The following is a 14,016-nucleotide window of genomic DNA, read 5'->3' as shown; positions in this document are numbered from 1 at the left end:
AATTATGTTCTTTGTCATTTTCATGAATTTGATACAATCGCATAGTCACCAATTTGAAATCTGCTATCAAACTTCAAATGATTTGACGATATATCATGAAGTCGGAAGACTTCCTATGTAGGGATGACACACAATTCCTCAAAAATGAAAATCTATCAGGATACAAACGTGTAAACCTATAAAAGTACGAACCAATCAGTCGTCTGTGGAGGATTTCACATCAAATAACACTCATTAACCCTTTGTGTGCTGCATCTTGTTTTTTTTCTTCAAAATTTTCATTTAAAAATCACTTTCTTTCTTTTTTTGAAAAAAAAAGAAGAATTTTCATCTTGTGACAAACCTGAAACAGGAGCACGCAAAGGGTTAAACGTTTGGACAGCATCGCTGAACTCCAAAATTGATAGCGCAAACATAGCCCATTTGTAATTCTTCTTTTCAGACAGTAACTCAACATTGGGTTAAGCTCATTACTTTGTCCAAACCGAATCTACTGCATTTTACGGTGGGGAGGTCCATGACACCTCAAATTTTTCATAACTTGAAAGGATTCCACGAAAAGTAGGTGTGAATGAATATTCACGCATTGGGCAATGAAGTGTCAAGAGCGGTGGGCGGGACAAAGGCTTGTCAATCAACATGGTGGGGGCGGAGCCACAAAACCCATTTAACCGTATGTACTATTTAGAATGTTAGATTGTGTATAAAGTATGTACAGTGCTGTACCATTACAATGTGAATACATCTATAAAGTTTGGACTACAACATTTATAAACTAGAGAGCATACCTCGGCCAAAGTGAACGGTTTTCGTTTTGTATCCCTCTGTCTGTCTGATAGGTCAGATCTCGATCCGGACTTGACCCAAAATCTAATTGGCTTGTTCTTGTTGCCGAAACAAACTCGTCCAACAAGTGTTGTCATAAGTCGTCCACAACTTTTTGAAATGTCATCCTATGCTGTATATACAGTAGTTTTGGCCCGATCACTCAATGGTGAAGAATCACGGAAAATTTTTTTTAACTCTCGTATCGCGATCCGGATCTTCACGAAAATGTAAACAATTCTGGCTCAGTTAGCACTTTCTCAAATGTAACAACAACTAAATAAATTTCACTATGGGCGAGCAAAGAGGCTCCTTCGGAAGAAAACGTGAAGGAACATAGTTACACAGCACTGCAGTAAGAGTATCTACCTGGATCACACTTTCAGTATTCACTAATCACGTGACACATTTTTAGCGCATGCGTGCACCGTGCACTCCGTGCTTCGACAAATGAAATCCAGCACGACATGCACGAGCTGCTCTGTGTTATTAAATAATGCCCACCAGCGCAGTATCGATATAAGAGATAAACTTACTTTAGGAAAGTAAATATTGACTTATACATAATTAGATGATGTATTTGGAGATTGTGGATTGTACAGAGCAACGCATTTTGTTATATTCGAGTATAAAGTGTGGGGTGTGGGGGGGGGGGGAGGTATGTGCCCCACCCATTGACGCCCATGAGTATAAGTATATAATATTATGATGCAAAGATGAACTGATTAGATTTCGGCGTCAAATGTCATGTCAGGTATAAATGTGATTATTGAGACAGCTGAATGGATTTAAATCAAACTTAGTACAAGTATACTTGGCAAAAAAAGAAACGCAAGTTGATAAGACGCATTTTTTAAATGTGCATTGTTGGGCACAAATTATCAATGACAAAGATTTGTAATACCATTTTAAGCACCTGTATTTTCAACCACATTTCTTGAGCGTCATGCCTCACTGAACCACCACAATGGGGGTTGAATGGATTTTCAAACAATCACTTACTGTGGCTTCCAAGGCTAAATTGCATAAGAATGTTGATGTTCCTGTGGTAGTCCATGGTCCATGGAGGCTTGAACCGAATTCACTGAGCAGACGACAATGCCATGAGTTGTTAGGGTTAGGGTTAGGGTTAGGGTATGGTAGGGTTTGACATAAAAACTTGCGTTTCTTTTTTTGCCAAGTATATATATAATAATGTAAGAATGTGGGCTTAGGCATATTGGTCGATGTTGTGATGTCGAAGAGTGCCGTTCTAGATATTTTCGCTTCGCGTACGCAAAGCCAAAGGTAACTACAACAGCACTCAGAAGGCATACCTGCGACAGGCTGAACCGTTTACGTTTTGTACCCCACTGATGGGCTGTGTTTAGGGTAGTCCAGCCACCAGGTGTCTGTATACAAGTGACACCTTTCCTGCCTCCCTACATTATTGAGCCTTCCCCTGTCGTTTGCCGTTCCTTTTATGGTACTTCCTCCCCATGAGCATAACTCACGGCAGCATCACTAAGTTGGTGAAAGTCTGCATTGTCCAATGAGCACGGCCCACTGGCGCTTCAATGGGTCTCATGGTGTTTATAAAAGCATGGACAAGATCGTGCTGAATTCGTGACTTGGGGCTTGCAGCGATTCTTTACAGTCTGCAGCAGTGAACGTGGCAGCAGTTTCCAGTCTTAGGGATCTGTGGTCATTTCTTGGTGCCTGCTGTGGGTTGTTGGCCCTTCATCTGCGGGCTGCTGGAGAGAGACCGTGAGCAGAGATGCGTGATGCACGACTGTGTGCCCGGACAAGCACGTGGACGACGGACCACAGCTTGTGTGGGCAGATTGGGCCCGCGCTTGCACCTCTCCATGCAGAACCTCGATGAACTCCGCTCGGCTATTCCTTTCAGCGATTCCACTGTGGTCGTGCGTTCGAAGATGCCGATTCGTGCCAAATTAACCCAACAAATGTGAAGACCTTTGCATTCCACAATAAATAACAAAAGGTACAGATAAATTCAAAGTACACCGACCCCATGCCAAATAAATAAATAAATAACATCCTTCAGCGCGGCATTGCCAGGGCACCTTCGGCATCCGGCGACACTGCCGTGCAGCACATAGAGACGGTATTGGGAGGAAGACAACAACAACAACAACAACAACAACAACAACAACAACAGGCATTTTAAGGCCATTTCCCCTGCTAGAGCGGGGATTAGCCTTGCGGTCCCCATGACAATCTTCTCCATTTTGCCCTATTTTCTACATCTCCCTTGTTAACCCCCTTGCCCGCATTTCTTCTTCCACCATCTTTAGCCAAGTCTTTTTCGGTCTTCCCCGTCCTCTACTTCGTTCTACATTCATTTCCATGACTCTTCTCAACCAATCACTTTCATCCTTCCTCAACACATGACCAAACCATCTCAACCTGTTTCTCTTCACAGCATCAATCACAGGCTCTATTCCCATCATCTTTCGCAATTCATCATTTGTCTTCCTCTCTCTCAACGATACTCCACACATCCACCAAACCATTCGCATTTCCACCCTTTCCAGCCTTCGTTGCTGCTCTACGTTCACTACCCATGTCTCGCTCCCATATTGGGAGGGAGAGGTGTACAATAATTGATTGATTAATTGTATAATTAAAATCAATAAATAGCAATCATAAAATAATTTCTTCATCAATTGGCTAATGGGATACCTCAACCACCAGTGTTTCATCTGAAGCTGTAAATTTTTGAAAATTAAAGAATCCATTAATCGGGAAAAAATGTTTTTTATTGATTCATCAATAAATAATAAATCGATTAATCAATAAATCAAAAATGTCCTTTATAGCCACATCACTTGGTCACTATCATGTCCGAATATCAGCTTCCCAGTTCAAAAGGTGCCTGAGATATTACCCGGATGAGAAAGGAAATAAATAAGTACTTAATTAATCGATAATAAAGTAATTGATCAATTAATTGATTAATCAAAAAACCAAAAAAAATACCGTTTTTGCCAAAGCACGTTATCACGATTGTGCCGAAATTTCAGCTCAAAGGCCTAGCTCAAAGGATGGCTGAGATATCGCCTGGACAAACAAACAAACAAGAAAGAAAGAAAATTAGTACTCCCTTTCAGCGTGCGTCTTCGCCCGGCAATGATGTCAAGCAGCGTCCGGAGATGGCATAGGAAAGGAGCGGTGTACAATATACAATTATTTTAATAACAATAATACACAAAATTATTGAAGTGCCTTGGACAGTAAGCACTTTTAACCACATGTTCTCATCAGTCATCCGTTTCAATTGGGAATTAATGTTCCTCGCACGTTTTGTCATCTTTCTCGGCAGCAAAAAAATGACATCACAGATGCTACTGAATGTAACTTGTGATAACAGGCCAAAACGTCCAATAAAGTCCGAACAGTAAGACTATCGAGGCAAGCGAGCTAAATCACAATTTCGAGTTTTATTAGTGCACATTTTGATGTTTAAAAAAAGAAGAAATTTAGCTAAGATTGACACAGGGTTATTTTATTTATCAGTTCATTTCTTCCTTTATGCGAGGGATGTCCGGAGGCTACAAGCGTGGTAAGTGGCTGGTCCGTAAAAGTCAAATAACTTTTTATTTAAACAAAGAGGGTGAAATAGAAAGGAACAACTTATTGGTCACACATCTGTAATCACATTTCTGTAATGCTCCAAGGCAACATAGCTATGTGAGTGCCCACAGATTCGTATCCGTATTCTGGCATTCTGCCCAAAGGCAGGCTCAGTACTGTCAAAGCAGCTTAACAAAGGTTATACTGGGTTGTTTGCCATTGCCTTCCCATTGCCCACAGATAAGGACTCAATGAAGAAGTCTCACAAAGGAATTCCTGGTAATGCAAGATTGTAGTACGTGCTGAAGAGGTCATCCATTGTCAAGCCGCATCTTCACCCTGCGATGTGGCTGGCTGGATATTCTGGGTAAGCTCTCCTTCAAAGTCTGAGTGAGCTTGTACACTTGGCAGATGGTTTTGCGATTGACACTCTGTGTCATATGAATGATCGTGTCCTGATCCACGTACAAGTGCTGATCGACCGTCTGAAAGACAGCACAGACAGGCCTTAATGATTTCATTTGTGAGCTGCTGCTACATAGTATTACAATTCTCTGCAGTGTTATAACATTCATAATGTGGAAATTGTACAGGAAGGAATCAAGAGCATGCAAAAAATACGTTTAGACCAAAATTATCATGACAGTAATTTACAGAATACTCAGCTAGCTCATCATAGTTTCCACCCAAAAAGTAAGACAAATGCTAGATTTTCATGATAGTCTTCGCTTCGTTTGCCTTATTAATGCAGGCCTGCACGAAGAATTAGGAATTGTTGATTTGATAAATAATTGGAAGCTTCAATCCTTTAGCCACCATGAATGATTTCCAAATTTACAAGAGCAGAATCTTCTAACGAGCAATTAGGGAACTGCGCGGTTCACACTAATAAACAAACTCAAACCTTCAGATATAATACCTGTACACTTGATAACATGGCACATAATTATCTGGTTTTGCAATTGCAACAAAGACTACATATTATGCAATCACTTTCTAGAAAGCTGCATTGGCTAAATAATTAATGCAATTTCATATTTCGAGAAGATTATTTGTTTTATTAAGAAATCAGACTGAAACCACCTTTAGAGGCCATTTTTCACCGCAGAGCAGGGGTTGGCCTTTTTCAGGCACCGTGGTCCCCTTTTTTGAAGCAATGTTTTACGGCTGGATGCCCTTCCTGCCGCCAACCCTGTTAGTCGTCTCTTGTGACACACAGGGAATTACCAGTGAACTGGTACTCAATTTGCCGACCTCAGAAGGATGACAGGCTGAGTCAACCCCCCTGGCGTTAACTCAGCGATCGACTGGGATTTGAACCCAGGATCCTAGGATCCCAAGCCGGCACCCTAACCGCTAAGCCGACAAACCACATCAGACTATTGGTTATAATCAGATGAACGCGTTTGCAGGTTAAAAAGAGTTACCCAAATAGCCAATCACAACTATGGACGGTCCAGGAAATTGTGACCACGTTCTATATTCAAAATTGCAATAAAAATACATCGTTGAGTGACTACAAATATGACAATTAGAGCAAATTTAAAAGTTATTACAAGTCAGGAGACGACGATGGTTCACGAGCGAGCGCTATTCAATGACAAAGGACGGACTATAACCGAAACAGGCCTGGACAGGCCAGGCCTGGAAATGTAAAAACGAAGGTTACTGACCTTGAAATGATAGAAAATAATGTATAATCAGTTATGACGTTAGTTAGCTACACAATACCGAAAATTCGGTGAAATATGAAATGAAAATAAATAAATAAATCAAATGGAAATATATATATATTTGAAAAATCGAGCTCCATGGGGCTAGACACATGACATTGGCCTAACCAAATATCGAAACCCCTGTCAGATTCCACCAAACTCCTCAGAGAAGATGTAGCTTGAACTCGATTACCCCCTAAAAAGACATCTTTTTCAGGCGTGGCTCTGCCCACAATGGGCGCAATACCCCCACTCTAGGCAGGACACAACTAGATCATGATATCAACCTCCCACCCAAGTTTCATCAAGATCGGATGATATCATCGGGTAGTTATGCTGCGGACAGACAGACACACAGACAGACGCACACACGTGACGAATATAGTGGTCACTTGATAACTCGTGAATCAATAAGAAAGATATTTAAAGCCAATCCATTGTGATATGAACCGTACTTCTTTTTTACCTCTACAGCATCGAAGGCATATTGAGCAACTTGCACAAACATAGCAGGGAAAAACAAAAACACTTGGAAGAAATTACAGGACAATGGATGAATCAACGCAGCATTTGGGATTTGAACCCAGAATTCCAGCCTCATGAGCTCTGTGCTCAAATGGGAATGCCAAAAAGACCAACCCAATTTAAAGTAAAATTTATGCGAACCACCCATATGTGATTAAATAAATAAATTGACATACTTATTAGGCAAGTTTAACTTTTTCCTCTTTTCAAATATAATATTAAAAAGCATGGTCTAATATCAATGTCTCATAAATAAAAACAGTACAAAATAAAATAGCAATACGACACAAATAGGTAAAAAAGTAAAAGGTTTAAGGTTTGCACCATATGTTGGCTCTTAAAATAACTTTATATTCTTTATACTTAAAAAGCAAAATAAAAATAAGAAAAGTAGGCCTCAAATTTTGGGCAGCATGCTCTGCCCATCGACTGGAGGAATTAACTGGAATGAATGAGATGCAGACTTTATAAGAACTGCACACACCTTCCATTGGCTGGTTATTGTAGGGGGTGCTGATTGGTAGTTCATTGTGTGTTGCTGATTGGCCAGTGTGGTTTTGCTCATTATGGTCCATTGTCCTCAATGTGTTGATTGATACCTATGTTTGTAGGTGTCTGCTTGTTAATGAGGGAGAGCCAGATATCATAAACGGGTAGTCCATTTTCTTGGGGGACCATGTGATGTAAATGTATCTCCTTTAAGAGCCAAACATATGGTGCAAACCGTAGACCTTTCACTTTATTGTTATTCCACCATGGAAACTTTTAAACAGCACAAATAGGTTCCTCACTATAGCTATTTATCACAATTGTACAACAATTCCTTATGTCAAACTACATTAAAAACGGAACTCCATACCGTTTATGCCCGAGACGGGAAACATTCAACATGGACTTTCACTACACAGGTGTTAAATGCATTATCAGTCCTGTCTGAATCTGCACAAAAACCACACGAGGCCAATTTGAGATGACAACGAAAATATATCCGCAAGTTGGTGGGAAATGCATACTCTAGCAACTGGAATTTCTTATCAAAACAGTGCACGCGTCGCAGACTAAATGCCTGCTGAGAGGAACGTACGACGTCCCACGGCCCCTGTAATGGAATGCTCTTTAATCGCTGTCCTGTAGAGTTATCGTGGAGATGGATGACTGCATCGCCAGACGACTCAGCATCAGACACCACCGCAACGATGATGAGATCCAGCTCATCCTCATAGTCTACTAACTGGATCGTCTGCAGAGCACACAAAGTATCAGGCATATTGTTCAACGTTCAATCATGAAGTTTCAAGTAATCCATTGGCCACCCGATGTTGTAAAGTTTTCGCTTCCAAGCCAATGAAAAATTCAATGGTATCTACACACCCCATAATGCAATGACTACGGTGCCCCTTCGGTCTGCACACAGCGTGTTCATCAAGCTCACCTTCCGTTGTAGACCAACGTCGAATTGAGAGAACCTTTTCTTTATCAATCGACCATAAGACGACGTTGCTGTGGCCAACTCGGGCTACGTACAACACGGGGAAGATTCCACAGCATTCCATTTATCTTCTTGTACTTCACTTACTTCAACTGAACTTGGATAAGCAACTGCAATTACTACCTGGTATTGCGTACTGAACACATTTTAAAGGCAACAAATCATGAAATGAGTCCTTGTGGTACAAATGGAGCAACAAACCCATGGACTTTCAGTGAAAGCTCAAATTTAGACAGATCGGTAGATACACCGATTCAGCCAAATGAAGTTCAAACGCAATGCTGATGATATATGGTGAGCAAGAAGAGACAGGAGCAGAAGTAGTGGAATTTTTCCTCTCACCCTTTCATCTTGTTTGGTCGAGACTGAGAACTCCCTGTGCAGAGAAGTCTTACCATTTTTTAATGTCGACAGTCGCAGCATGCTGGGGGAGCAAGGACGTGGGGGACATTGGATTCAGAATGTACCCTGCAGCATACCAGCAACCTTAAATGGAAAGTAGGAAATGCAATCACATTACCGACGTAATTCAGTGGCATGGTCAAATTATGGATTTGAGATGAAAAAAAAGAGCGTTATGTTCTGGAGACCATTCGAGTTGGAAAAAAATGTGAATCGGCGAGAATCATTCACATCTTTCACTCCTCCTCCGCCACCAGCCACCCCCCTCTACAACCTCCTCCTTCCCTCCCCCAACCTTCAACCTTTGCACCACACTCCCTAGTCTGCATACCATACCTGCACAGAAGTGTTACTGCATTGTGTTATAAATCTCATGGCATTACGACAATTTAAAAATGGAATACATAACCATACAGTCCATCTATGGTACGAGTAAGGTATCACGTCCTTTAAAATATCATAACCATTACGTGCTCTCCTCCATTTCCTCTCACATTTAAAGTTTACTCCTTCCCCAGAATCGTGCTACATTGTCTGTCCACATTTATGACGTTTGTCTGCTTTCCAGTGTGCCGAATATGTATCCCCCTCTTCCATTGTGCTGTCTGTACTGTACATACCTACGCACTGTGTTGTCCCCATCTGTTTGATCCATCCCGTTCTGCCATACCTAGTCCAGCTATCACCCGTGACTCAAGCCTGGTGTTGGCTTAACAGGCTTGAGACCTTTATTTTTTAATTTATTTATTTTTTTGGTATACAAGATCGAGGCTCGTGAAAGAGCTAACATTAATCATACAAAAAGTCAAACCGACACACAAAACACAAAAAACAAGGGGAGCGACAGACAAGATGGGGAGAGAGGGGGAAGGACACAAACACAACATTTGAGAGCAGGGACATCAGGAGAAATGTGGGAAGGGGAGGGTTTAGGGGAGGTGGGAGAGGTATAAAACACACAAACACCGCAAGGACTTCCAGGAAAGAAGTTGGAATTTTAAAAAAAAGTGTATCTGGGGTGAATTAGCGGGGGTAGAAAAGATCAAGGTTTTGGATGGGGGAAGATAAGAGATGGTGGTGAACAGCTGTTTTAAAGACCTGGAGGATGGAGTGGAATTGAAGGGAGTGTGGGAGTTTGTTCCAGAGGCGGGAGAAAAGAGGAATGAAAGAGTGAAGGTGAGCAGAGAGCCTAGATTTTGGCAGTTTAACCATAAGAGGGTTGCAGGCAGATCTTGTGCGACCTGAAGGAATATTGGGGGGACAGAGCACAGAGAGAGCTGGGGGAGCAAGGCCGGAGAGAAGTCGTTAGAAGACAGAAAGACCACCAACCTGCCTGCGGTGAGTGAGTGAAAGGCCCTCGGAGTTAACTTCATCGCAGGAGATTCCAATGATTCTGAAAGCTTTGGTTTCAACAGCGTGAAGCCGAGCTAGGTGTGAGGCAGGAGCACCAGCCCAGAGGGGGGAACAGTATTCCATTGAGCTGCGGATGAAAGCCTTGTATGTGGTGAGGAGCTCAGGTGTGCCAAGGAAGGACTTCGCATGACGGAGGATGCCCAGTCGGCGACTGGCTTTGGAGGCCAGCTTGCAAATGTGGTTTTCCCAAGAAAGATCATGGCATATAGTGAGACCCAAAAGCTTGAGCGACAGAACTTCTTGGAGAGGATTGTTGAGAAAGTAGATGGGAGGGTTTTCCAGTCGGTCCTTTCGGAGAGACATTGTAAGAGTGTGAGATTTGTCAGGATTGAAAGACATGTTCCACTTGTTTGACCAGTCTGTGATTTTTTTCCAGGTCTGCATAGAGTGAGGAGGCTGCAGACTGCCGAACTGAGAGATGAGGAATGGAGCGGCAGATAGTGGAGTCATCAGCAAAAAGATAGAAAGGATTTTCCAGAGAGTCGGAGAGATCATTGATGAAGATCAGAAATAGCACAGGGCCCAGAACACTACCTTGGGGAACTCCAGCCAGAACAGGAAGGGGAGATGAGAGAAATCCATTCAGGGCCACACGTTGCCTTCGACCAGAGAGGAAGTCCGCAAGCCATGAGTGGAGATTTCCATGGATACCATAGGAGGAAAGTTTGGTGAGCAGAGATGGGTGCCAGACCGTATCGAAGGCATGTGATATGTCAAGTGAGACAGCTCTGATTTCCTGTTTGGCATTGAGGACCTCCATCCATTGTTGAGACAGCAGAAGCAACATGTCCAGAATAGAACGACCTGGTCTGAATCCAAATTGATGATCAGAGATCAAGCCATTGGAGAAGAGGAAGGATGTGATATCCGAAGCAATGATGGATTCCATGACTTTGCTGATAATTGGAATCAGGCTGATTGGTCTGTAGTTGCAAGGATCTGTTTTTGCACCTTTTTTGTGTAAAGCGGTAATGTTTGCTGATTTCCAAGATGCTGGCAGATGACCTTGAGCAAAAGAGAGGGTGAAAAGAACAGAGAGAGGGTGAGATAGAGCGGCAGAGCAGGATTTTAGGACCCGTGGGCTGATGCCGTCTGGTCCAGTTGCAGAATCAGAGTCGAGGTTTGACAAAAACTTCTCCACCTTGTCAGGAGAGAAGGACACAGAGTCCAGGAGCAGTTGGGTTCGACTGGGAAAGGTGGGAACAGAGAGAGATGGGTTTGGGACACAATATTTTGAGGCAAACACAGAGTTGAGGCATTCGGCTTTGTCACGTGCGGTGTCAACTGTGTAGCCATTTGAGGTAAGGGAGGGGATGGAGGGAGAACAAACACCAGAAACGGATTTTACCAGATGCCACCAGGATTTGGAGGAAGGAGACAGGTTTGAGAGTTCAATCTTGAGTGTGGAGAGATAGTGCTTCCTGCGACTCCTGAGGGTAGACACACACTTGTTCCGAGCTTGGTGGAAGGAACTGAGATTGCCTTCAGTTGGATTTGCCTTCCAAGAGGCAAAGGCAAGTTGTTTCAGGGCAACTGCCTCACCACAAGATTCAGTGTACCATGGACAGGAGGAAGGGTAAGACAACTGAAGACGAGATGGGATAAATCTGTGCATGAGAGAGAGAGCAGTTTGCTTTGGAAGAATTCCCAGGAAGAATTTATGTCAGAGGCAGTAGAGATGGGAGACCAGTCCAGATGATTGATGGCTGCTTGCAGACCGTACCAGTCAGCCTGAGTGAAAGGCCAGACTCGTCGGCGCTGAGGAGGCTCTCTGAGAATGGCCAGAGAGATGTCCACTTTAACAAGCACATGATCAGAAGAACCGATTGGAGCAGAAAAAGAGCAGCACACATTTGCAGGGAAGTTAGTCATAACCAAGTCCAGAAGAGAAGATACTCCATTGACTGAGATCCGGGTCGGGAAATTGACAGATTGTGTCAGTCCCAATGAGTTGCAGAAGTCCTTTGCTGAGGTGCCATGGCTGGTGAGAGAGGAACCCACACCCAGCCAGCTGGCATGATGACAGTTGAAGTCGCCACATATGAGGAAGAGAGAGTTTGGATGAGTTGATAGAAGTTGGTCCATGTTGTCCGACAGCGAAATGTAAATGGAGTCGTCACTGTTTGGAGGACGGTACAGAACACATATGAACAAAAGGTGGGAGCGGAGAGGAAGCCGTAGCCAGAGGTACTCCTGGGGGTGGGGTGGAGAGAGGGCAGTGCAAGGAAAGTGAAGAAGAGAGGTTTTGATAAAGATAGCCACCCCACCACCAGGACGAGGCTCAGGTGTATCATACCAGAGGAGGGAGTAACCAGGAAGAGATATTAAGGAATCAGAGACATCTTGAAGGAGGAAAGTTTCTGTTAGGCAGATCAAGTCTAGATTGTCAGAAGCAACCTGAATGGAGAGATCAATCAGGTTTGAGCGATGGCCCTGGATGTTTGAGGTCCATACCGTTAATGAGGAGAGAGGGGGAGCATCGGGTGCAGGACAGGGGAGGGGAGGGGTAGGGTCAGATGAAGGATGAGAGGGGGAGGTGGGAAGAGCAGTTGATAGTGTGGCAGAGATTACAGAAGAGTTACAAGAAAGGGAAGGATGAGGAGGATGAAAGGTTTGATGGTGATGGGATGAGGCACAGTGAGGGGTTGTTTGAGGGGGGGCAGAGGAAGGTCGAAGGTTGGGGGAGGTGGAGGTATGAGATAGAAGGGAGACGAAGTGGGGAGGAGGCAGCTTTGAGAGGGAGGTGGGAGGAGGGAGAATTTTGGAGGGATGGTTGGGGGGTAGATTTGAAGGGGAGGGGCAAGGGGGGAGTTTAGGAGGGAAGGGGCAAGGGGGTAGATTTGAAAGGGATGGGTGATGAGGATTTGGAGGGGAGGGGCAAGGGGGAAGATTTGAAAGGGATGGGTGATGGGGAAGATTTGGAGGGGAGGGGTGATGGGGAAGATTTGGAGGGGAGGGGTGATGGGGAATATTTGGAGGGGAGGGGTGAGATTGGATTTTGGAAATTGTACGATTAATGGGAAACGAACATTTATTGCAAAATGAGTTTCTTGTGACCTTCGAGTCAAAAATACGTTTGAGGACGCTGGAGGGGGGGTGGAGAGCAGGAGAGTTTCGGGAATGTATGAAAGAGGCACTGTGAGAGATGGAATTTTTTTTTTTGGAATGAATAGATTTGGTGAGCAAGTCGAAACAACCTTTTAAAGAAGAAGAAGAAAAAGGTGTTATAATACACGATAGAATACAGTTCTTCAGGGGAAAGTTTAAACATTTTAAAGTTTAACAGTGAAAACTATCTGGGGAAATGTGGGTGAAACACGTGGTTGAAGAACGAACGAACGAATAAGAACAACGAATAAACGAATAGGAACAGAGAAGGAAATGTTTTTTTGTTTTTTTTGGTTTTTGAGTTGAGATTTTAAACAAGGACGTATGGGGTGAAAAGACTGGGAAAAACAGAGAAACGAAAGTAGTTGGAGCACAATAGACGGACCGCTGAGAGAAAAACAAAGCCTCAAGGTCGGACACTGTACTCGGCCTCAAAAGACACGACACGAATTAACCGACGATATTTTATACAGGTATGAAGGATCAACACCGAGAATCTTCCTAGGGACACACTATACGTACACACACAATAAAATAAATAGTTTTGACGAAAATACAAATGGAAACAATTACTTAACTTCGATAGAGTGGAGAGCGTGTACAGATTCGAAAAAACGAAAACCTCGCCGGCAAGTCCGGAAGCGGAAGTCCAATGGTCCTGAGTTATGTTCCTGAGTTTGAGCCCCTGCCGTGCCGTTGAAATAACACCAGGTGGGTTGACTCAGCATGTCATCCTTCAATGGTCGGCAAAATGAGTACCACCTTATTGGTAATAGGGGGGCATTGCATCAGTGGCACAGCCGCGCGTCCAGATAATGATGCAGCTAAGCAGCCACAGGCTGCATACGAACCACCACCTCCTGCGACTCCACCGTTGGTATGACGACCTCACCTTTGTCGTCCAGCATTTCCACAACCCTCAAAATCTGTATATAAGATTCCTGACACTTTACTTCACGAGTG

The 14,016-nt window shown here is 43.5% G+C and overlaps 1 protein-coding gene across 10 annotated transcripts in view; it reads right to left on the bottom strand.

Moving 5' to 3' along the window:
- Positions 1-3,569: 3,569 nt before the first annotated feature.
- The window catches only part of DCAF17 (DDB1 and CUL4 associated factor 17), a 112,817-nt gene continuing 102,370 nt past the window's right edge, over positions 3,570-14,016 (bottom strand). For all 10 annotated transcript variants that reach the window (XM_068102900.2, XM_078782257.1, XM_068102906.2 and 7 more), the window contains 4 exons: positions 8,473-8,554; positions 8,074-8,157; positions 7,726-7,881; positions 3,570-4,886 (listed from right to left, as the gene is read on the bottom strand). In XM_068102900.2, the coding sequence (XP_067959001.2) occupies positions 4,713-4,886; positions 7,726-7,881; positions 8,074-8,157; positions 8,473-8,554 (496 nt within the window). In that variant the 3' untranslated portion in view covers positions 3,570-4,712. The remainder of the gene's footprint in view (positions 4,887-7,725; positions 7,882-8,073; positions 8,158-8,472; positions 8,555-14,016) is intronic.

The sequence above is a fragment of the Myxine glutinosa genome, chromosome 7 (genome assembly GCF_964187855.1).
Source record: "Myxine glutinosa chromosome 7, kmMyxGlut1.1, whole genome shotgun sequence".
NCBI classification, from domain to species: Eukaryota; Metazoa; Chordata; class Myxini; order Myxiniformes; family Myxinidae; genus Myxine; species Myxine glutinosa.
This window is presented reverse-complemented; position numbering and strand designations above follow the sequence as displayed.